Source organism: Panthera pardus, unplaced genomic scaffold (genome assembly GCF_024362965.1).
Source record: "Panthera pardus isolate Hobbes unplaced genomic scaffold, ASM2436296v1 HiC_scaffold_24, whole genome shotgun sequence".
NCBI classification, from domain to species: Eukaryota; Metazoa; Chordata; class Mammalia; order Carnivora; family Felidae; genus Panthera; species Panthera pardus.
In genome coordinates, this window is record NW_026526810.1 from 127,506,748 (window position 1) to 127,529,267 (window position 22,520).

At 51.7% G+C, this 22,520-nt stretch overlaps 1 protein-coding gene across 1 annotated transcript in view; it reads left to right on the forward strand.

The window, feature by feature from the left end:
* RIN3 (Ras and Rab interactor 3) overlaps positions 1 to 22,520 on the forward strand; it is a 123,799-nt gene that overhangs the window by 40,162 nt on the left and 61,117 nt on the right. The window contains exon 3 of the mRNA XM_053889724.1: positions 14,836 to 14,953. Within this exon, the coding sequence (XP_053745699.1) occupies positions 14,836 to 14,953 (118 nt within the window). The remainder of the gene's footprint in view (positions 1 to 14,835; positions 14,954 to 22,520) is intronic.

Consider the following 22,520-nt stretch of genomic DNA (forward strand, 5'->3'; position numbering starts at 1 on the left):
TTTGAAATGGGACCATCAATTAAAGTGCTTTGCTCTAGGTGATAGGGGCATTGCAGGGGAAGAAAGATCCCTAGATAGTGAATCAGAGCTCATCAAATGCTACCGACCACCACCCCACGCATTTTCTGTTCCATGCCACTTCCTTTAAAAAAAAAAAAATTCGTTTAATTATAAAAGTGATAGGCATATGTATTCACTGTAAAAAAAAAAAATCAAACCGGACAGACGTGACAAAGTAAAGTGTAGAGTCTTCTCAAAGTTTTTGCCATCTATTCTCTTTCAGCCTCTACTCCACTCCCCAGGAGTCTTTTTTTCGGTTTTCTTTTTTATCGAGGTGAAATTCCCAAAACAGAAAATTAACCATTGTCAAGGGCACCATTTAGTACGTTCACAGTGTTGTCCCAGCACCGGTCCTGTCAGACATCTGCCAGACATTTCCTGGCCCCAACGTGAAGCCCTGCATCCAGTCCCCCCACCCCCACCTCCACCCCTGCCCCCGGCAACCTCCAGTCTGCTGTAGAAGCCTCTTTTGCTCTAAGTGCGTCCCTCCAGGCATCCTTTACGCAGAGCCCCATGTTGATTGCGGCCAGGATTCATCAGGTACTTACTGAGTCCCAGGCACTAGTCCCAGGTCTGTCTGTGAATCATCACTCTTTGGGCTCACAGCAGCCCTCTGAGGTAAGCATTACAGTTATGCCCATTTCACAGAGGAGGTAAGCGGCAGGCAAAGAAGTTGAGTGACCTCCCCCAGATGACTCAGTGAGCAAGGGCCCGAGCTGAACCCAGGCAGTCTGGCTGCTGCTGTGCTGTCTGATACACGCACGTGCAGGTGGAATCATGCCTTTCGGCCGCTGAGCACTCCTCCGGGGTTCAGCGTCGATGCAGTGTGCAGTCTACGTGCGCTGTGTCCAGGGGATGGTCCAAGCTCCCGAATACACGGGGCTCGGTTGATTAGTGGACTCATTCACCTTGGACTAGATAGAATCCATCAAGTCCGCAGTTTCGGGATTACCGGAACTTAGGGGCTTCCAGCCACGTCCCAACTTCCCTTTGTCACAGGTGCCCCTGCCCTAGGGCGTGGGGACCCTCACTCTTAGGGAGTGAGGCCCGACAGCCCAGCAGGATCCTTCCCAGCTCAAGGGAGGCCTCCTCTGGGTATGGTGGCAGGTGCCCCGCGGGCCAGGCGAGTCCCACCGCAGCACCAGGGGCAGCCTGGGAGTCTGTAGATCCCTCTGGGGGGATGAACAGGGAGGGAGCTCGAAGGGCAGGCTGTGAGACTGTCGTGCTCGAGAAAACAAGGTCTGTTGTTTCGTCCTTCCCCACCATAAAGTTTTCTGTTTGGAACTAACGGACGGCTTCAGAGCAGATGATAAAACCGTGTGGAAAAACGGAGTCGGGGGCTCAGGACAGTGAGTGTCCCGGTCAATGTTCCCAGGCCCCAGGCCCTGAGAAACATCCTCTTCCCTATTAGGTTCTTTTTTTTTTTTTTTTTTTTTTTTAGTGTTTATTTATTTTTGAGAGAGAGAGAGAGAGCTGGGGAGGGGCAGAGAGAGAGGGAGACACAGAAACCGAAGCAGGCTCCAGGCTCTGAGCTGTCAGGACAGAGCCCAACGCGGGGCTCAAACTCATGCCACTGTGAGATCATGGCACGCTTAACCAACTGAGCCACCCAGGAGCCCCGACTCTTCTCTATTAGGTTCTGAGGGGATTAGCTTCCCACCCTTCCCGGAGGCGATGCAGCTCAAAAACAGCCCCAAGTGCAATGTTTTGATGCTGAGGGATGGCCATTTTCTGGAGCTTTCTTGGTCACTGGGAGAGGTGTGCCCGGGCGTGGGTGTAGATGTGGGCGGATAGCACAGTAAGGACCCTTCCCAGGAGAAGGCAGGTGCATCTCCAGGGCCGGCTGGGCTGGGCCGAGGTCTTGACTGCTCTGCCCCCGAAGGGTTCAGCCCTCGCTTCAAAAACTTTAAGATAACCCCAACTCACAACAACAACAGTGGTTCTATGTGAAGAATGCTTACTGATGCCAGGCCCTGTATTGGCATTAACGTCAAGTACTATATGATGTCGTCTCATTGAATCCTTGTGATAATTCTGTGGGGCTGACTCTGCTATTATCCCCAGTTGACAGATGATGAAACTGAGGCTAAGAGGAACATTTCTAGTTTGGGCTTCCCTCGAAGCAGACCCCGAGATGAGGATTTGAGTTCAAGAGGTTTATTTGGAAGGTGACCCCAGGGAGCACCAGCAGGGAAAGTAAGACAGGGAAGGGAAGGGAAGGGAGGCAGCTGATAAAAGGTATGGATGTGATCATGCAAGTTACCTCTGGGCAAAGAGGAGTGAATCTTGCTGTAGCACTCTGGGAGCCAGTGTAGAACACGCATCTCAAGGTCATCCCACATCTCAAGGTCATCCCCCCACTCTCGAGGGACGAGAGAGCAGTTGTTGTCTACCAACCCCTGAGAACCGTTGGTTCAAGGCTGTGGAGGTGAGGATTCATGTTCCAGCACCTCCTGTCTGCCCCGGGTATGAGAAGACCTGACCCTGGCCAGAAAGCGGTGCTGAGCTCTGGAGCGATGTGGGCAGACTTCCTGGAGGAGGCAGATGCTGCGCTGGGTCATGTGGCACGGATGGGCAGGACTGAGATGGGGGGAGCTGAGAGGTTCATTGGAGAGTTGGTGGGTGCGAGAACCGTACAGGCTGAGCCCCAGAGGTCGGCATGAGCTGGGCTGGGGCACACGGCGATGGACCTATGATCCGGGGGCTGAGTCTAGCAAATAGAAAGCTTCTCCAGGGCTAGGTCCTAAAGTGACCCCACGCCCAGAGGCCTGAATCAGATCCTGGGAGTAAGACCATAGCTAACATTGAGACAGAAGGCAACTGCCCTAAAGGAGGTCAGCCAGGCCCTCGCTCGGTTCCCGCTCGCTGCCCCTCGGAGGCCGCAGGAGCAGGGCCAGCCCTGAGAACAACAGAATTAGAGCAGATGCACCTTCTGTCGGCTTCCCTGCCCTCTGCCTTTACCCCGGACTCTTCCGCTTCTATATTTTCGAGCAGAAGCCAAGCCCTGAGCTCACACTCTGATAACAACGATGGGCCAACTTTTACCCAGAGTTTTCCCCAGAGTTGCTCTTTGCACAACCTGATCCATTCTCACGGTGATTTCTATCAGGTAGTAAGTGTTACTAGTGTCCCCATTTCCAGATGAGGAAACAAAGGCTCGAGAGGTTCACTCGCTTGCCTGAGGCCACACGACTGGTGAGCACAGAATCTGCATGGTGTGACCTTCATCGAAGGCCCTTTGCTGGGTACCTTCATCCCACACGATGGCCTGAAACTCAGCTAGAGTGTTGCTTTCTTTGTTTTTTTTTTTTTTTTTTTTAATTTTTTTTTTTTTTTCAACGTTTTCCATTTATTTTTGGGACAGAGAGAGACAGAGCATGAACGGGGGAGGGGCAGAGAGAGAGGGAGACACAGAATCGGAAACAGGCTCCAGGCTCCGAGCCATCAGCCCAGAGCCTGACGCGGGGCTCGAACTCACGGACCGCGAGATCGTGACCTGGCTGAAGTCGGACGCTTAACCGACTGCGCCACCCAGGCGCCCCGCTTTCTTCGTTTTTAAAGCTGCAGCCACTGCAGGTGACTTCCAGGCTGTGGGAGAGAGAAGGGTCTCCAGAGATGGCCTGGACCCACCCTTCCTGATGTGGAGGGTACTTCCTCCTGTCCATGCGAATGGTCAAGAGACTGGGCATCCTGCCCCCTTGCCGCCACACCAGTATCTCTGTGACCTTGACCACGACCCACCCCCTCCACCCCTCCCTGTCTCTCCTCCCTGCAGCCTGCTTCTCTGATAAGGTGTTGGGAACATACCGGCCCATTTTTTATTTGTGTGTATCCAGAAACCAGGCAATCGAAAAGCCACCTTTATTCCATCTGCACCCAAACATTGTGTTTTAAAAAAACAAAAACAAAAAACACACTTATTTTGGAAATTTGAGATTTGCAGAACGGTTGCAAAGATAGTATAGGAAGCTCCCAAATACTCCTCACCCAGTTTCTGCTATAGTTAACATCTAACGTTAGAAGGATACATTTGTCACAATTAATGAAACAATATCGATACATTCATGTTAACTAAAGCCCACAGCTTGTTCCCAGTGTCCATTTTCTGTCCCAGGATCTCCTCCAGGGCACCGCATTACATTTAGTCGCCGTGTCTTCTCAGGCTGGTCTTGACTGTGACAGTTTCTCAAGCCTTCTTTGTTTTTCGATGGCCTTGACAGTGTTGAGGGATACAGGTATTTTAAGGTATTCTGTAGGAGGGCCCTCGGTTGGGATTTATCTGATGGTTAGACTAGCGTTATGGGGCTGTTCTCATCACATCATGTCAAAGGCACCTACTATCAACATGACTTACCACTCACTGTTAATATTGACCTTGCTCACCTGGCTGAGGTTGTGCTCAGGTTTCCCCTTGGCAAAGTTAACTGTTTCCTCCTTCTGTACTGCCCATCTTGACAGGAAGCCCCTGTGCATATGGCCCACCCAGAGGGAGTGGGGAATCCTTACTACCTACGTCAATTATTTGGAGCTCTTCTGCACAAGATCTTTTTTGTGTCCTCTCCATTTATTTATTCATTTATTTTTTTTATTTTTTAATGTTTATTTATTTTTGACAGAGACAGAGCATGAGCGGGGTAGAGGCAGAGAGAGAGACACACACACACAGAATCTGAAACAGGCTCCAGGCTCTGAGCCGTCAGCACAGAGCTCCATGCGGGGCCCGAACCCACAGGCTGTGAGATCATAACCTGAGCCGAAGTCAGACGCTTAACCAACCGAGCCACCCAGGCACCCCTCCATTTATTTGTTTATTCAGTCATTTAGTTGTATCAATATGGACTCATGGATATTGATTTCAATGCTTTGGGTTATAATCCCATACTATTTTAATTATTTTGTTGCTCAGATTGTTCCAACTTTGGCCATTGGGAGCTCTTTCAGTTGCCTCCTGAGTCCCTTTGACATACGCCCATCATTGCCTGCGTGTGTGTGTGTGTGTGTGTGTGTGTGTGTGTGTGTGTGTGTGGTCTTTGGAGCACTTCCTTACTTTCTGACTGCATGCTTCTTGTATATTTCTTTTTTTTTTTTAATTTTTTAAATGTTTATTTACTTTTGAGAGACAGCATGAACAGGGGAAGGGCAGAGAGAGCTGGAGACACAGAATCTGAAGCAGGTTCCAGGCTCTGAGCTGTCAGCACAGAGCCCGATGCGGGACTTCAACTCATCAGCGGTGAAATCATGACCTGAGCTGAAGTCAGACACTTAACCAACTGAGCCACCCAGGCGCAGCACGTGTATATTGCTTGCCCCAGTCCTGGAATCAGCCATTTCTCCAAGAAGCCCTGGTTCCTTTCATTAGAAAATAATATTAGAAAGCAAGATCGGGGTGTTATGTTTGTTTATTGCTACTGGAGTATCATTGCTTGGAGGACAGAAGATAGCTTTTAATGAAAGAAATCTCTTGTAAGATTGCTTTTGTGGTGGGGGTTTAGCTCAATTGTTGCAGCAGCCTAGTTGTGATACAGACCAGCCACACAGGTGGTTCAAGGCACCTTCCCCAGGTGTGAGTCAAGGAATACCCATTCCGTTCAAGGTGAGTTTGGCAAGGGGTTGGGTGCCTGGGTGGCTCAGCCGGTTAAGCATCTGACTCTTGACTTCAGCTCAGGTCATAATCTCATGAACTGTGAGATCATTCCCTGTATCCAGCTTGGTGCTGATAGCATGGAGGCTGCTTGGGATTGTCTTTCTCCCTCTCCCTCTGCCCCTCCCCTGCTCACGCACTCTCTCAAAATAAATTAAAAAACTTAAAAAGATTAGTTCGGCAAAAGCATCAGGGAAGCCCCTCTCTTGCCCCTTCGGGGTGCTGGGGCCAGGAAGGAAGGCACAGTCAACACTTAGGGCAGACCTACTGTGTGCCACACACCATCTGTCATCTTTCCAACAGCCCTGCAGAACAGGGGGCGGGCTTTCTACTTTACACCTGAGGAAACCCAACGCCCATGGTAAGGAGCCTGCCCGAGTAATAGCTGCTAAATGGTCAAGTGCGATTGGAAGCCACCAACTGACTGCCTTCAAAGGCTTTAAAAAAATACAATGTCTCGGGGCGCCTGGGTGGTGCAGTCAGTTGAGCGTCCGACTTCAACTCAGGTCATGATCTCACGGTTCGTGGGTTCGAGCCCTGCATCGGGCTCTGTGCTGACAGCTTGGAGCCTGGAGCCTGCTTCGGATTCTGTGTCTCCCTCTCTCTCTACCCCTCCCCGGCTCATGCTCTGTCTCTCTGTCTCTCAAAAATGAATAAACTTAAAAAAAAAAATACAATGTCTCGGCCTCATTCCCAGAAATGCGGATTTTTTTTTTTTTTTTTTTTTTTTTTGGTCTAGAGTAAGGGCTCAGGCACCAACGTATTTTAACAGCTCCTAGGTGGTTCTGATGTGCAGCCAGGATTGAGAAACTCCATCCACTCCATGCCTTGCCACCGCTTCATTATCAGTAACGGGAAACGTGGGTCATGTGTCCAGAGTGGCCTCTAGAGCCATGGCAGCCCCTGAGTTTGTGGCCTCTGGGAAGGACCAGCCACTTCTGTTACTGCTCGGATGGGCATGATTGGAAAATTTCCCCAAGCAATGGGAAAAGAGTCCTAAAATAACAGAAGTAGAAAAGCAGACAGCTCTGGATTGTCCAGGCCAAAAATGGATCATAAAAATAAAATCATTATTGTGTCTTGGGCTTTGGGTTTGTATATAGTTATTCGGAGAGGAGGGAGGGCCTGCAGTGACTGCATAGTTCTCTCCCGAAGCATATTCTGTCCAGCTGTTACTGAAATCAGTTGGGCTTTCCAAAAACCCACACTGGCTAAGGGTAGGCAGGAGGAGGCTCCTACAGCCGTCTGTTGCAGCCTCGTGGACTGCAGGCATTTACCCGTGAAACGCCCTGTGCGAGCCTGTCAGGATCTGGGCAAGCCCCCAGGGCACTGATGCTGGGAGAGAATCTTCTGGAAGGAAGGAGTTGTGGGACCCTCCCACCCCCTGGCCCTCCCTAGACTGGAAAAGCCAGCTCAGAGGGGGGAAGTGACTTGCCAGAGGACACAGCAAACCAGGGTCGGAACTAGGAGGGACACCCAGTGTCCTGCCTTGCAGCCCAGTGCTCTGACCACTACCCCACTGTTGTTTTGGGCGTGGGGACGGGAGAACCCTAGCTCTTTAGAGAAAATTGGACCCCCTGGGATGCCTAAGTGGCTCTGTCCGTTGAGCCTCGGACTTCGGCTCAGGTCATGATCTCACACTTCATGGGTTCCACCCCCGTGTCGGGCTCTGTGCTGACAGCTCAGAGCCTGCTTCAGATCCTCTGTCCCCATGGCTCTCTGCCCCCGCCCCCCGCTGGTTCTCTAAATAAATAAACAAACTTTTTAAGACAGGGGTGGGGGGGGGGTGGGAAGAGGGCACAGAAGGAGTGGGCTGATTCAGATGTCGGCCCAACGGGGCACCAAACTGTACTTGTTCCCACAGAGGAGAGAGGTTGAGTGAGGACGCTGGGACACAGCAAGGTTTGTTGGTGGCCTGGTTAACGGGGGAAGACTCAGGAGTGGCGATGGATGGTACAGAGGGCAAGACTGTGAACTGTTGCACTCGTTATGACCCTGGGCAGCCCACAGGCACAGGTTTGCTGCAGGTGGACAAAGAAGTCTGGACCTGTCACCTCCTGTTCCCTCACTGCCCACCTTGAGCTTCTCCTTGTCTCTGGGCTGAGGCCTGACATCTGGACCCGGCCTCGCTGCGAGTGCCTGGGGCCTCACATGCTTGCTTTCTGACTCATGGAGCCATTCACAAACAGTGGAGGATAGGAATGCTACCTCTGTACAGTAGGGGTTTCTGTGCCATTTGCCCTCGGGGCTCGGAGGCAGGTAGGGGGTCCCTGGGGAAGGGAGGCACCAAATACTGAGAGCTTATTATGTAGCAGGCATTCTCCGGAAGGCACCTGTGCAGTTCTTCTGATAATCACTTGAGGTACTGCGTCAGCCAGGCATGCTTTTGGCTTCAAGTAACAGCAAACCCAGCCTGTGGTAACTTGAGCCATAAAGCTATGACTGTTTGTCTAATGAGGAATGTGGAAGTTGGGGCCCAGGGTTAGTTTAGCAGCTAACCGATGTCCTTAGAACCCAGGGTCTTTCCACCTTTCTGTTCCCCCATCTTCAAGGTGTTGGCTTTGTGTCCTCAGATTTGTCACCTCATAGTTACAAAAGGGCAGCTGCAGCTCCAGCCATCTCACCCATTCAAAGGCAGGTGTTCACAGGCAAACGGCTTTCTTCTCCTAGACTCAGTCTTTTTGCCAGGGAACAAATATTTTTTAGATGCCTTTTTGGTCACCCCTAACTGCAAGGGAGGTTGGGAAAGGGGATGAATGGTAGAAAGGAGCAGAAGAACCATGATTGGCTTTGACCAAACATGATTCATCTCCTGAGGCAGGATCCGTTGCACCCAGGTCAGAATTGGGGTTGGTTAGCAAGAAAGGGAAGAGATTAGTTCTCGGGGAGCTAACTCCTAGCGACTGTCACCAGCAGGAACTATCATGATCCCATTTTCCAGAGGAAGAGGCAGCCCCAGAGGGACCACACAGCTCGGAGTGGCTGAGCTAAGAACGGAACTCAGAGTTATCTGGCCCTAGAGCTGCAGGCTGAAGTTGTACGTGGAAGGGCCCCAAAGCCCAACGCTCTGAACGTTCCCCTTTCTCTCTCTCTTTCTGCTGGTCTGCCCCCATACTTTTCTCATCTGCACAATGGGTAAAATACTCCAGACCCTAGGGAGGGAGTTCCTGCAAGGTACCTAAAACCTGTAGCCTGGTGCCTGGCATAGGACGCATGCTCGGTTGACAACGTGGGTTGGTGGCGTTGGAGGACGTGTACTGTAGTGGTCACAACCGTGGCCTGAAGGTCACTGGCCTCGCATTCTCGTCCTGGCTCTGCCACTAACGACTGATGTGACCTCAGGAGGTCTTTTTGCATTGCTGGGTCTTCGTTTCTTTGGCTGGAGAGTGGGGATCTGGGCATGTTCCTGGCCTCAAATATCCCCCCACCCCTGCCTCCAGAGAGCTCAGGGCCCCTCCATGGCTCCTCACAGAAAGAAGAGAGGAGGGGGTTCCCAAAGGATGAGGCCCAAGTCCGTACCCCGGATGGCTGTATCATTACCTACTGTTGCATGACAAATCACTTAAAATTTCGGTGGCCTAAAATGGTTACCGTTTGATTTGCTCACAGTTCTGTGGGTTAGCGATCCGGGCTGGGTTCTGCTGAGCACCGCGGCTGGTCTCACCCGGGCTCGGCCACACAGCCGCAGTCAGCTGGCAGCTGGGCTGGGGCTGGCTGGCCTGACACGGGCTCACTCACCTGTCTGGCCCTTGGGGGTGGGCTGCTGGCTGGGCCGCGTGACTCCAGCGGACTCACTCAGATGTCCTTACGTGACACCCATGGTCCAAAAGGGTCAACATGGAAGCTGACCTGCCTCCTCAAAGCCTAGGCTCGGAACTCCAGAGTTCCCATCTGCTGCGTTCTTTTGGTCCAAGCAAGCCCCAAGGCTACCCTTCCAGGTGTGGGGGAGTTTGATGAGAGAAGCTGCAAAGAATTTGTGGCCGCTTTTAATCCCCCATGCAGGGGAACAGTCTTTGCGTCCTTATTCCTATATCTCCCTTTGGAAAAAGATACATAATAATCATCTTACTAATAACTCATGTTTTTTAAAGTTTATTTATTTATTTTGAGAGGGGGAGGGGAGTGCACGAGCAGGGGAGGGGCAGAGAGAGAGGTGGGGAAGGAGAGAATCCCAAGCAGGCTCCACACTGTCAGTGCAGAGCCTGATGCAGGACTGGATCTCATGAACCAAGAGATCATGATGTGAGCCAAGATTAAGAGTCAGATGCTTAACCGACTGAGCCACCCAGGCACCCCTCAAATATTTATTTATTTACCATATGAGATTGTGCCTGTAACAACCTTAGCATGTGGTTTAGTGCTCAGTAAATGGTAGCAGTCTACTATAATAATAAAGATTATTAGCACTATTTATTTATTAAGTGCACACCGGGTGTCAGGTGTTTTATGTACGTCATCAGCAATTCTCACAGCAGCCCCGAAAGGTGGATGTTATCATTCTCATGCTCAGAAGAGGAAAGGAACTTGCCCGTGGATCCAACAGCTAGTGAGTAGCAGAGCTGGGTTCTGGGTCCCACTGTATCTCTAAAAAGCTAGCCGCAGCGGGGGCAGAACGAGAAGTGAAGGGGGCTTGGAGAATTTGCACACAGGACCCCCCAAAGGTGTGGGAGAACGAGCTCTGAGGGGCCCATCCAGCACTGCGGCCTCCTACGTACTCACCTGCAGCAACCATCGTGGGCGATACCTCCTTAGAGTAGAAGTCGTGGTCACCAGTCGTGAGGCTGGGGGTGAGGGGTTCACAGACAGCTCGCACAGATGGTCTTCCTCCCGGCGCTGACTTTGGCCGGACTCTGCCGAGTCTAAGCATAGGAGACTCACCATAACCTAGAATGCTTGCAGGAGTCGCTATGGTTATTTAGAATATTATAATATGCATTATCGTGCCTGTCCTCACTTGGCTGCACAGCGACACTGTGTCTGGAGTGCGGTCTGTGGCTATTTCCCAGGAGGGACCCTGTGACTAGCTGAGCAGCTAAACCCCCCCAAAGGGGAACACAGAACACTGTCCAAAGGACAGTGGCCCAGGCAGCCCCCTGTCAGTGCCCCCCTCCCTCATGGCCCCACTAGCCCACAGCCTCTCTGTGCACCACCCCCCCCCCAAACCTTCCCCAGTGCCTTACCTTGGCTTTTCAGATAAGAGCCCCAGGACTTGGCCATGGTAGAGGGAAGTGCCATGTGAGGCTTTGTGGCCATGCAGAAACGGTGGGTGTTGGGCATTCAGAACTGGGGACTTGTCAGAGTCCAGCCTGGGGGACTTTCCACCCCTGCCCACGCCCCTGCCCCTCAAAAAGCAGATGACACAGGCAGGAGGGCTATAAATAAGTGAGCCGCTCCTGGTGATGCCTTGGTCTGCGTCTTCCTCCTGCCCTTCCCGTCTGCGTGGCCTTGGGTTTGTTTTTCCTCTCTGTAGCCCGAGTCTTCACCCGTCAAAGAGGATGGCAACAGTACCTACTTCACAGGGCTGTGGGGAGAACGAGTGAGGCCAAATGTAAGGGACGAACGTGGCACAGAGCACAGACGTCAGCCGCGGTTTCAGCTTCTGGCTGCTCACCGTCGACTGAACCACGCTCTCAGGGAAGCACCTCCTGGTTCCTTTGCACAGTAAACACGTGTGGCAGACTCATCCTCAGTTCTAGGTGGAGCCTGAGACCGGGAGACAGAAAACCAAAACCCAGTTGGGGGGGAGCGGGGGGGTGCAAATGGAGAATGAATCCTTAGTGAGCATCTGTGGAGACCCGACTGTCCCACTGGGTGCTTCCCTGTGCAATATCTCCGCGGCTTCCAATACGGAGGGGCGGGGCTTTGGCTCTTTTTGTTTCTGCTGGGTAGTCTGGTGTTATTCTCCCCATTTACAGATCACATCAGTACACTGAGGCTCAGGGGAGCCACAGAATCACCCAGGGCCACCGAGCTCATGACTGGCTGCTCAGGGCCTTCCGGGAGCCCAAGAAAAATACAGATTGTGACAGACTGACTCTCCTCCCAGCTGGAGAAGTTATCTTCTTCCTTTCCGTAAACATGGGGGTGGAGCACAGGGCTGATGTGTCAGCAGAGTGGAGAAATCTAGAAATAAGTCCGTGCTGGGTGTGAAAGAGCCAGGGAGCTTGCAGGGCACAAGGAGGTCCCATTTGAGGCTGGCACCCGTGCTTTGTCATGGCAGTCAACCAAGAGAGAGCTCAGCGTGGGGTCACAATAGTCCAAGAAGAAGGCGATGCCAGTAGAGGAAGAAATATATGTTGGGGCTACGGCCCTGGCCCTTTGTAGGTCTCTCGCTCTCTCTCTCTCTCACTCTCTGACCGAGTTCATCCTACTTATAGGCATCCTGATTATCTTCTCTTCTCTTTTATTTGAAAAAATAAAAATAGTTGGTGGCATTTGCACTCACGGGTCATGAGCCACAGTTTGGAAAACACTGGCCTTCCTTCCCGTGCCCTGTTCCCCAGAGCTCCAGGCAAGAGGCCCTGGGGCAGCCTGGAGTCCACTCATTGCACAGTCACCCCCCCCCACCCCCACCACGTACATACTCACTCACTCACTCACTCACTCACTGCTTTGACAACAATTCTCCAGCGCCAGTGGGGGTCCTACAATTCAACCTGGTTCTGACACTAAGTACCTGGAGTGAGTGCAGACCCCGTCCGTAGGTTAAAGAGCAGGGTCCCCAACAAGACTGCCCTTACTTCAGACGCCAGACACAAGTGGGGTCCCCAGGCTACCCAGACTTCTGACTTGGCTTTAAACATGACGGCCCCCCTTCAGAGTTGATCATTCGCTGAATGACTGAGAACTCACTGCAGAGACTCTATTTCTGCTGACCCTTTTATTCTAAAGGACACAACTCAAGAGCAGCTAGGGACAGAGACGAATAGGGGTGAGGTCTGGGGTGGGGAGGGGCGCACAGAGCTCCCGTTCCCTCCCCCTGGTGGAATCCAGGCACAGCACCCCTGACACATCTATGTGTTCACCAACCAGAAATCTCCAGGGAGTTTTATCTCCTGGGCATGACTGGGCCGACTAACATGTCGGCCATCCAGTCTGCAGCTCCCCGGAGAGGCAGAGGTGGGGCTGAAAGTTCCAACCCTCCATTCCCCACCCCCACCCCCACCCCCCACCCCCGCTGGTTTTTCTGTGGCCAGCCCCTCCTTTGACACCAAGGGCTGCCATGAGTCACCTGTTAGTGTGAATTCAGGTACAGTCAAAAACGGCTCATTATGAATAATAAAGGACACTTATCACTCAGGAAATTCCAAGGGTTTTTGTAGCTCTGTGCCAGGAACCTGAGACAAAGACCAGATCCCCTTTTCATTATACTACACTCCCCCACCCCCACACCCCCACACCCCCACAGACTCACCCTCACATTCCCACACACACTGCTGGTTCCCATCCAGCCCAGGCGGAAGACAGCTTGACCTTGGGCCTCTGAAGCAAAGGCCAGATAAACCCTTTTCCCTGCAAGACAGTGTGTTCCTGAGGCCAGATCGGGTTCAGGTGAACACATCGGTTCAGCGATGCCACAGCTCTGCGTAAGGCGAGGCCGTGCAGGGGGCTCAGGCGTCCTCTCTGCGTGCAGGGTGGGGGCTGCCGAAGGCTTCTAGAGGTAAGCCAGCCTCTGCTGGGTCCGCTAGGGAAGGCCAGCTTCCAGGCTGGGGCACATTTGCAGGCAGCATGTCACCTGCATTTCCACCCCCAGAAGCCTCCCTCCTGTCCTCGCCTGTCCTCTCCCATCCACACTCCACGCTCTCATGCTCTCTCCACTCTGCCCTGCTCCAGGAGAGGGGCTGGTAAACTTCCAACCACAGTTGAGTGACTCATGGGCTCATTGTGTCACTGCTCCCAAAGGAGCCCAGCTTCTCTGGGCCGGGTGCAGGGGGTACGGGGGTGACTGAGTGCCCAGGATCCAAGTCGAAGGGCATTACTTGTCTCTCTCTACCTCAGCTTCCTCCTCTCTAAAATGGGGATAATGATAACACCTTCCAGGGCCACCTGAGTGGTTTAGTCAGTTAAGCGTCTGACTTTGGCTTCGGTCATGATCTCACGGTTTGTGAGTTCAAGCCCCGCATCGGGCTCTGTGCTCACAGCTCCGAGCCTGCTTCAGGTTCTCTGTCTCCCTCTCTCTCTCTCTCTGCCCCTCCCCTCCTCAAAAATAAATAAAATAAATATTTTAAAATAATAATAATAATAATAATAATAATACTAGCAACGCCCCCCCCCCCATAGCTTTAATAAGGGAACTAAGTGAGATCATGGAATCTAATCACCTGGGGTTAAAGCCTGAGGCAGACTAGGGAGGCAGTAGGTGTGGGCTGCTATTAATCAATATTAGGATAATGTTTTCTTAACAGTTATAATAACGAAGGCAGAGAATCTGGAGTATCATGAAAGGGGAGAGAGGACAGTGTGCCTTGGTGGGGAGAGGGAAAACCTGCCATTTTCATGCTTCTCCAGAGCGTCTTGTGCCCGGGGCCACATCCCTGGGGCCACATTCTCGGGGATGCCCTGGTGGCCCTGTTCCCCAGCGTTCCCTCAGCATCTCTGGCCAGACTCCTGGTCTTCCACGCTCTAGCCCAGGAGCTTGGGACCTGAGTGGGGGAGGCTTTAGACCTCAGGGTGGGGACGGGTGGAGGTGAGCATACATGTTGGGATGTGACTTGAAAATCAACATGACTGCCCCTCCCTTAGAGCTTTTCTGTGTGTGTATGCCGGACCCCTACCCATATCGGAATCAGCCCATTCTGAACCCTTCCCACCCAACCAGCATCCCCGGGGTGGGGCACAGGAATCCGCATTTTAAACACCCCCATCAAACTCTGTGTCTACAATACAGAATTCTTTAGGAAACACTGATTTAGTTGACCGCCCCCCCCCTCTGTGGGCCTATGAGAAATGGAGACTCAGGAGCAGGGGACATGGGCCAGGTGACACGTGGCTCTTGGGGCAGAATCCCCAGGTCTCCTGAGGGATGCTTGCCTCCTTGTTTCTGGAACATTCTGGATGACTTCCAGCTCACTGCTGCCCTTCTAACCTTCACCCAAATCTTTGACTCATGGAGCTGCCCCCTCCTTCCATTGTAGACGTTCCTGGTCTGCCGGGACAGCAGCTTGAAGCACCTGGTGCTCTGTGTCCACTTCCCTTCCCTGAACGACAGCTCGTCCGAGGTGCTCGAATACACCATTAAAGAAGAAAAATCGAGTAAGTACCTTCCTGTGCTGGCCCCTGACCACACAGCAGCAGCAGCAGAAGATGCTACACCACACTACCACAGACACTCCCATCTGGTCAGAGGGGTTTAAAATAGGAAGGCTGGGGGGACTTTCAGCCCCCCAGAGTTACCTGGCCAGGTTTGTTGTGAACTGAGTTTATCACTCACAGTCGATGTGTTTCCGCTCACCCCTGTCACAGCCTGTTGGCTTTGCTTCCTCTTGGCCGCCGTGAAGCTTCTTCTGGTTAGCTCAGGCTGGAGAAACGGAAGAAAAGGAGAGGAACTGTCTGGATCCCTGGTCCTAGTGACAGCTCGGCACACACCCCAACCTTGATCTTGGACGAGTCACTTAACCTCCCTGAGCCCATTTTCTCGTCTGTCAGATGCACGTAACAGTCACTGTCCTGCCTGAGCCACTGGGCCTTGGTGAGGGTCAAATGGGCAGGCAGTTTGGAAGACGGAAATCCTGTGCGTGCACAGGGCTGTGGGGAGCAGGCCTGGGGCCCGTGGGAAAATGTTTTGGGGCCTCTGATCAAGGGCGGTTTGTACTGATACACAGTGAAAGGGTCCGGGCCTCTCGCAGACCATGCCAGGTAGTAAGAGCCAAAAAGCCTAGGAGTTAGAAGAATCTATAGAATATTCCAGGCATCCAGCTTAGGTCCTCTTAAAAATCCGGGGGGTGTGGAAAGCTTTTTACCCTTAGTTAGAAACAGACTGAAAAGAGTTAAAGAAGACAATAAAATATGTATGAAGTATATTTCGTAAATATATATTTATATAACATGTAAATATAATAAATATTTTGAGATATTTATTAAATATTCTGGAGTGGTTGTTTCTCAGGAAACACTTGTGCCCAACACTGAGCAGATACACAGATGAATAGGCTCTTGGCCTCAAGGGTCTCCCAGTCTAGTTGGGGGGGGGGGGCTTGGTGGGGGTGGGAGGGACACAGACACACGCTTGCTGTGCGGTGTGATAGGGGTGGCTGCAGAAGGTGGGAAGGATTCCAGGAGAGCAGGAACAAGGAGAGAACACAGGCTGGGTCCCAAACGGGAGACCGGTGGGTGTTAGTGTGCTTAGAAGCTAATCTTCTAGCTCCAGAGGTGGATGTGGATGAGAAAGCAGAAGCAGGTTGCTCAAGGGGGCCTTTCCACAGAGACCCTGACTCACTGTATGTTCAGCACATGGTTATTGAGCATCTCCCCTGTGTCAGGGGCTGTTCTACCACTGGGACCACAACATGGGACAAAACACAGCCTCAGCCTCTCAGGGCTTATGTTCAGGTGAAAGGAGGAGATGGTAAACAAGGAACAATACAGGATGACCTTGACCTGAAGAGTCCCTGCTGTGTAGAATGTGGAAATGGGAAGATCAGCCAGCTGCCTCAATATCAACAAAAAGTGTAAGGGCTTAAGCCCAGAAGAGGCTAGTGTCTGCTCCTGTGCAAGATTCCTCAGCAGCAGCGGGGAAGGCTCTTTTGGGAGGGGGGGGGGGAGGCGGGGGGCTCTGCAGCAGGAGCAGGCAGCCTCCCAGTTCAGAGTCTTGTGCAGGAAATGGGTGTGTCACTTGTGCTTGCATTCCATTGGCTAGAGTGTGGTCATATGACCACACCCAACTGCAGGGGAGACTGGGAAATGTGGTCCTGGCTTGTGCCCAGGCAGAAGCAGAGGACTTGGATTTTGGTGAAAGGCTGAGAGTCTGTGAGGGGGTAGAGTATGGGGGGTTGTTACTTTAGATAGCAAACTAGTGACCTCTGTCCCACAGTGTCCAGCAACAAAGAAAGTGTAGGGATCTCAAAGAGGAAGGAGGGTCATAGTTTTCCCAAGCCAGGGTATACGGTGCCTTCTAATGACTGTAGAAGGGGGAGGTTGTTTGGGGCTCCTACTGTTCTCCAAGAACCTGGGCCCTTTCTTGGATGTTCTCAGCAGGTGCCTGGGGGTGCACAGACCCCGGGTGCGTGTTTGACCATCAGCCGGGTTCAAAGACTCGCCTGCCCAGGCACTAGTTACCTGCAGTCCTTTAGAAACCTGATAGCCAGTTGTGCTCTTGAATTTCAACACCAGCATGGAGAAAGTAGCTGAAGGTGGGCATGTGCTCTAGAAGTGCAAGGAGGGAGCTTTGTTCAAGGGCAGGCTGATAAGGAAGGCTTCTCAGAGGAGAGGGGAACCAGGCTGGACTGACAGACTGGAAGATCTGCTTTTCTCCTTTGCCCCTCGCTTCCTTCCCACTTCCCCGCCCTAGCTCCAGGGTAATCACTTCTAAGTCTTTCCAACCCAGTTACACTTCCTGGCCTTTGGGGACTTGGTCAGAAAGCATGCATAAGTCCTACCCAATGGAACCAGGATGTCATGTCTGGCTGCAAATGTCTCATTTCCAATCGGGAGCCCAAGCCACAAACCAAGGCACTTAGCTCCCTTTTCCAGATTCATATCTTCCTCCCAGGACCGTGTGGTAGAATCTCACTTCCCACTCTGAAACACTCAGTGCTCAACTTTGCCGAAAAGACCATCAAAACCCAAACCCCAAATCCTTCCTGTGACATAACTCTTCCAATCATAATCTGTGTCCATTCACTGTGACCGCACAGATGTCATCTATAAGTTTGTATGTGTTTTTCTTTGGCTCTTTCTGTATATTACTCTGGCGCTCCCCCAAACCTCACACTCCTGAACCCAGACAACATCAAGAATGGACCAGATGATGTGTTTCTGTGCTTCCTTGATTCACCGTTCTGATCTTTTTGGTCTCTTTCCTCATTCAGTACCTGTCTCCTTAACATGGTGATCGAGCACAGACTACAGAAGCCACCGCCTGTGTTTGAATCCCAGTTCTGTCTTTCACTACCTGTGTGACCTCTCCAGGCCTTACTTAGCCTCTCCAGGCTTCTACGATGGGAAGGATAATGGTGTCTCCCTCATAGGGGTGCTTGCAGGAATTAGTGTGTCTAAATTACTTAGGACAGAGGCACCTGAGTGGCTTAGTTAAAGCATCCGACTCTTGGTATCGGTTCAGGTCATGATCTCATGATTAGTGGGATCGAGCCCTGAGTCAGGCTCTGTGCTGACAGCGTGGACCCTGCTTGGGATTCTCTCTCTCCAAATAAATAAACAAACTTTAAAAATAAATAAATAAATAACTTAGGACAGTACCGAGAGCACAATAGAAGATTATAATCATATTTGTTGGGCCTTATTATCATTATTATTATTACTAATTCTCCTGCAAGATTAAGCTAAAAGGAAGAGTGGAATGAGCCTACACAGAGGTTTCCAGGCTCTGGGTAAATCCCATCCAACGTGTGCGCCCGCCTCGTAGTCCCTTGTGGGAGGCGGGAGCCACCAAGCTTTTGAGTCCCCCTGTGGCTGTGGTGGCCGCAGCGGGGGACAGCCTGAGGAGGAAGTGGGCAAGGGGAAGGCCCAGGCCCGGGACTGGGGCCTTTTGTTGGGATTTCCCACGCAACTCAGGCAAAGGAGGGAGACGAGGGGATCCCCCGAACACGGGAGGTCAGCCTCACCCGTGGCCCCACGAGGAAGGCTCACTTGCACCACCTCTGTGGTTCTGTGTGCTTGGATCCCCCTCTCCTTCCTTGTTAAGAGTTTCTTCGCAGGGCGCCTGGGTGGCTCAGTCGGTTGGGTGGCCGACTTCGGCTCAGGTCATGGTCTCGCGGTCCGTGGGTTCGAGCCCCGCGTCAGGCTCTGTGCTGGCAGCTCGTGAGCCTGGGGTCTGCTTCAGATTCTGAGTCTCCCTCTCTCTCTGCCCCTCCCCCATTCATGCTCTGTCTTTCTCTGCCTTTCAAAAATGAATAAATGCTTAAAATTAAAAAAAAAAAAAAAAAGAGGTTCTTTGCACAACACTGACCCAGTCGCTCAGGCTAGTGATGCTGTGGGGACGAACAGCCCTGAGCAGCAGCGGCTGCTGTCTGCGCTCTATGCAGGGAGGGGCGGTGACCACTCCGAGCAGGCATCACCATCTCCTGCACCCCCAGTCTACCTCTGTTCCGCTCTGAGGTAAAAAGAAGGCTTTGCCGTGTCTGGGTAGCTAAGCTACCACTTAGCTTCACAGGGACCCTCAGAGGCCAGCTGTGTGTGCGTGGCAGGTGGGGGCAGAGAACCAGCAGAAGAAGGCACTAGGGCCGGGGACGCAGGGAACACAGGAGCAGGCTACAGGATGGACGGAGGCTAGGCCAGCTGAAATGGCTGAAATTAATGAAAAGCTAGCCCCTTTTCATTCATCCGCACCCTTGAAGATGGTGACACTGACACATTCATGTGACGGCATTTTTTCTGCTGGCTGCCAAACAAAAACAAAAACAAAGAAGGAGAAGAAAGAAAAAGAAAATGAGTTGGCCCTGTCTCCAGAAGAGGAACCATCAGACAGGGACGGATGATGTGGTCTGGCCCCTACAGAAAGCCACTGCCTGGCACTCAGTCTGAGCCACAGGCCCCGTTTCGGGGGCAGCCCCACGGTACTCCCTGCCTACTCCCTGCTACCCAGGCTGACCCCCTGGCTTTAGAAAAGCTGGCGTGTTGAGCTCAGGCAGGGTTTCTTCTACCCTGAACAGATCTCCCACTCTGAGGTCTGTGGTTTGGGGCCAAGTAGTTGAAGCTGATAGATCCACCTGTGATTAGGAACAAAGCCCACCTCACTGGTAAATTTGGTGAATGTCGTGCTGATTGGCACTGATGTGTTATTGCCACTGGACTGGGGGAACCTTTAAACCAAGGAGGAGAGAAATTCTAGATAAGTGTTCCTGGGCAGTAGAGATCTGTATGTATGGGCACGTCAGAGCGTCATCCAGATGGCCCTGTGTGGACCAGAATGCCTTTGAGGTCCACACGGGAGATTTGCACTGCTGCTCTTGGGTTTGAGCCCTTCACCAACTGACCCACCGTCCTAGAATGAGATTTAGCCCATATTTGGACCACAGCATGTTAAGTCCATAAAAAGGGAAGGAACGATCATCGTTCACGTCGGGGTTGGGAAGGACAAGGCAAGCTCGTGATATTTTATCGGGGAGGCAGTACTCCCATAGTAGTGAGTTACACTCTAGTCAAAGCAGAGCTCTTTTGAGAGCATGCGCTCTGGAGAGGCAGATGGTTCTGCATCTTTATTCTGTCTCTGTCACCTTGGGACCTCAGACAAGCTACTTATCTGTGCTTCAGTTTCCTCACGTACAAAATGGAAGCACCTGCGACAGAACCAACTGTTGGAGGGTCGATGCGTGAATACATGTAGGGATGGGGGACAGTATCGCCTGGGGGGAGGAAAGCACTCAACAGCATCGTAGCCATGTTATCATGATTTATAATAAGTAATATATGTTTGGTCTCCATTCCAGTTCCTGGCATGGAGCTCCCCAAACCCTTGGAATTTCCTGAGTGTTAGGAGCCAGAAAGGTGTCTTGATATTCATGACAAGTCCCTTTCAACCACACCAGAGTTTGCACAAAGACCTCAGTGAGGGCTGGGGGGCGTGAGGTGTTGGTTGCCAGGGAAACCAATTGCATGATTGGAGGGTGGGAACTTTCTGTTCCACACCCTGACCTCCAAGGAGGGGAGAGGGGCTGGAGTTTGAATCAGTCACCAATGGCCGGCGGCCGACAATTTAATCATTTAATGCATGGCCAATGCATCCCCGTGTAGTGAAGCCTCCATAAAACCTCAAAAGGATGGGGTTCAAAGAGCTTTTGGATTGGGCCAACATACTTTGCCCTGTGAACCTCTTCCATCTGGCTATTCGTCATTTATATCATTTTATAAGAAACCGGTGATCTAATATGTAAGATGTTTCTCTGGATTCTGTGAGCCGCTCTAGCAAATTAATTGAACCCAAGAAGGGAGTCATTGGAACATCCCATCTGTTACTGTTTGGCCACAAGCACCTGGACTTGTAATTAGCATCTGAAGGGGTGGGGCAGGGGGCCATCTCTCGGGACTGAGCCTTTAACCTGTGGGGTCTGACGCCACCTCCAGGGGGACAGCATCAGAACTGAGCTGAATCGTAGGACACCCGGCTGGTGGAGGAGAATCGGTTGGTGCGGTGGGGAAAGAGACCCGTTAGAACTGACATCAGAATTGGAGTAGCTTTCCCAACATCACCGTGTTGTCCCCTGGACGGCGTGGGGATGTTTCTGAGGAAGAGCCGTCCCAGCGTCCGCATGGAGTAAGCACTCTCAGTAAACACCACCAGTCGTCATTTGCTGTGGGGATTGAAAAACATCAACTTACACCTCAAAACCATTGTTTCCTGCAATGCCTTGTTTCCAGAGAACTCCTCTAAGAGGCTGATTCATTCTTTTTATCACACAGCGGTTGTTACCCAGGGAGGTTTGGGCTAAAAGCTAACCACAGTTTGTTTCTTTCTGGTTTCAGCAATTCCCTTCTCAGCCTCCAAAACTGGGGTTGGTCCAGGGAAAAAAAAACCACACCATTGGATCATTTAACTGCAAGAACTTTATTGTAAAACTTTGATGAATTTCTTTTGTGTTTTTTTTTTAATGCGTTAAAATTTTTGTTTCATTCCAGCATGGGTAGCAGACAGGGTCACATTAGTTTTGGTTGTACAATAGAGTGATTGACCCCTTCTGTGCATCACTCACTGCTCCTCACAATAAGTGTTCCTTCACCCCCTTCGCCTGTTTCCCTCCCCCCTGCCACCCGCCGTGAATGTGTTTTGAATCATGGTGGTGCATATAGTTTTTAGCCTTCCTTTGTTCACTTAAATATTTTACCATGAGCTTTCTCTGAGTTATTAAACATTTTGACAACGACACAACCAATTGAATATGTTCTAGATGGCTTCAGAAGAAGGACACTTACGATGGGCTCTGTAAGACATGGCTCCTGACATCGGATCCATAGGGCAGACACACACACACACACACACACACACACACACACACACTTAACCAAAACTGCAGGCTAGACTGTCTGTCGTAAGTGCCAGAATGTGAGTGGGTACTTTGGAGGCATCAAAATTGATTACTTTTTTTTTTAAGTTTATTCATTTATTTTAAGAGAGAGAGAGAGAGAGAGAGATTGAGTGGGGGGGAGGCAGAGAGAGAGGGAGAGAGAGAATTCCAAGCAGGCTCCACACTGTCATCACGGAGCCTGACACGGGGCTCGAATACACAAACTGTGAGATCATGGCCTGAGCTGAAACCAAGAGCCCATCACTTAGCCAACTGAACCACCCACGTGCCCCCAAACAGACTACTTCTGGCTGAGGGAGATATCATCCAGGACTCCTTGGGCCGTGAGGTTGGGAAATCACTGTGAGGAGGGGAAACTGAGACCACACCCTGCAGGGCTCAGACGCAGGAAAGAGACTCAGGGAAGGGTGGGCGGTGTTGGGGGTAAGGTGATGAGGGGAGCCAAATCGACGATGAGGCTGGGAAGGTGGGATTGGGCCGGGTCACCATGGGCCTTGACAACCACCCCCGGGTGTCAGGGTCTCGCTCTGCAGCATCTTGGGAAGGCATGGACACAGTTGGAGCAGAAAGTGCCCGGATGAAATCGGTGCTTCTGAAGAGAGCTGGGCTGTGTGGGTGGGGGA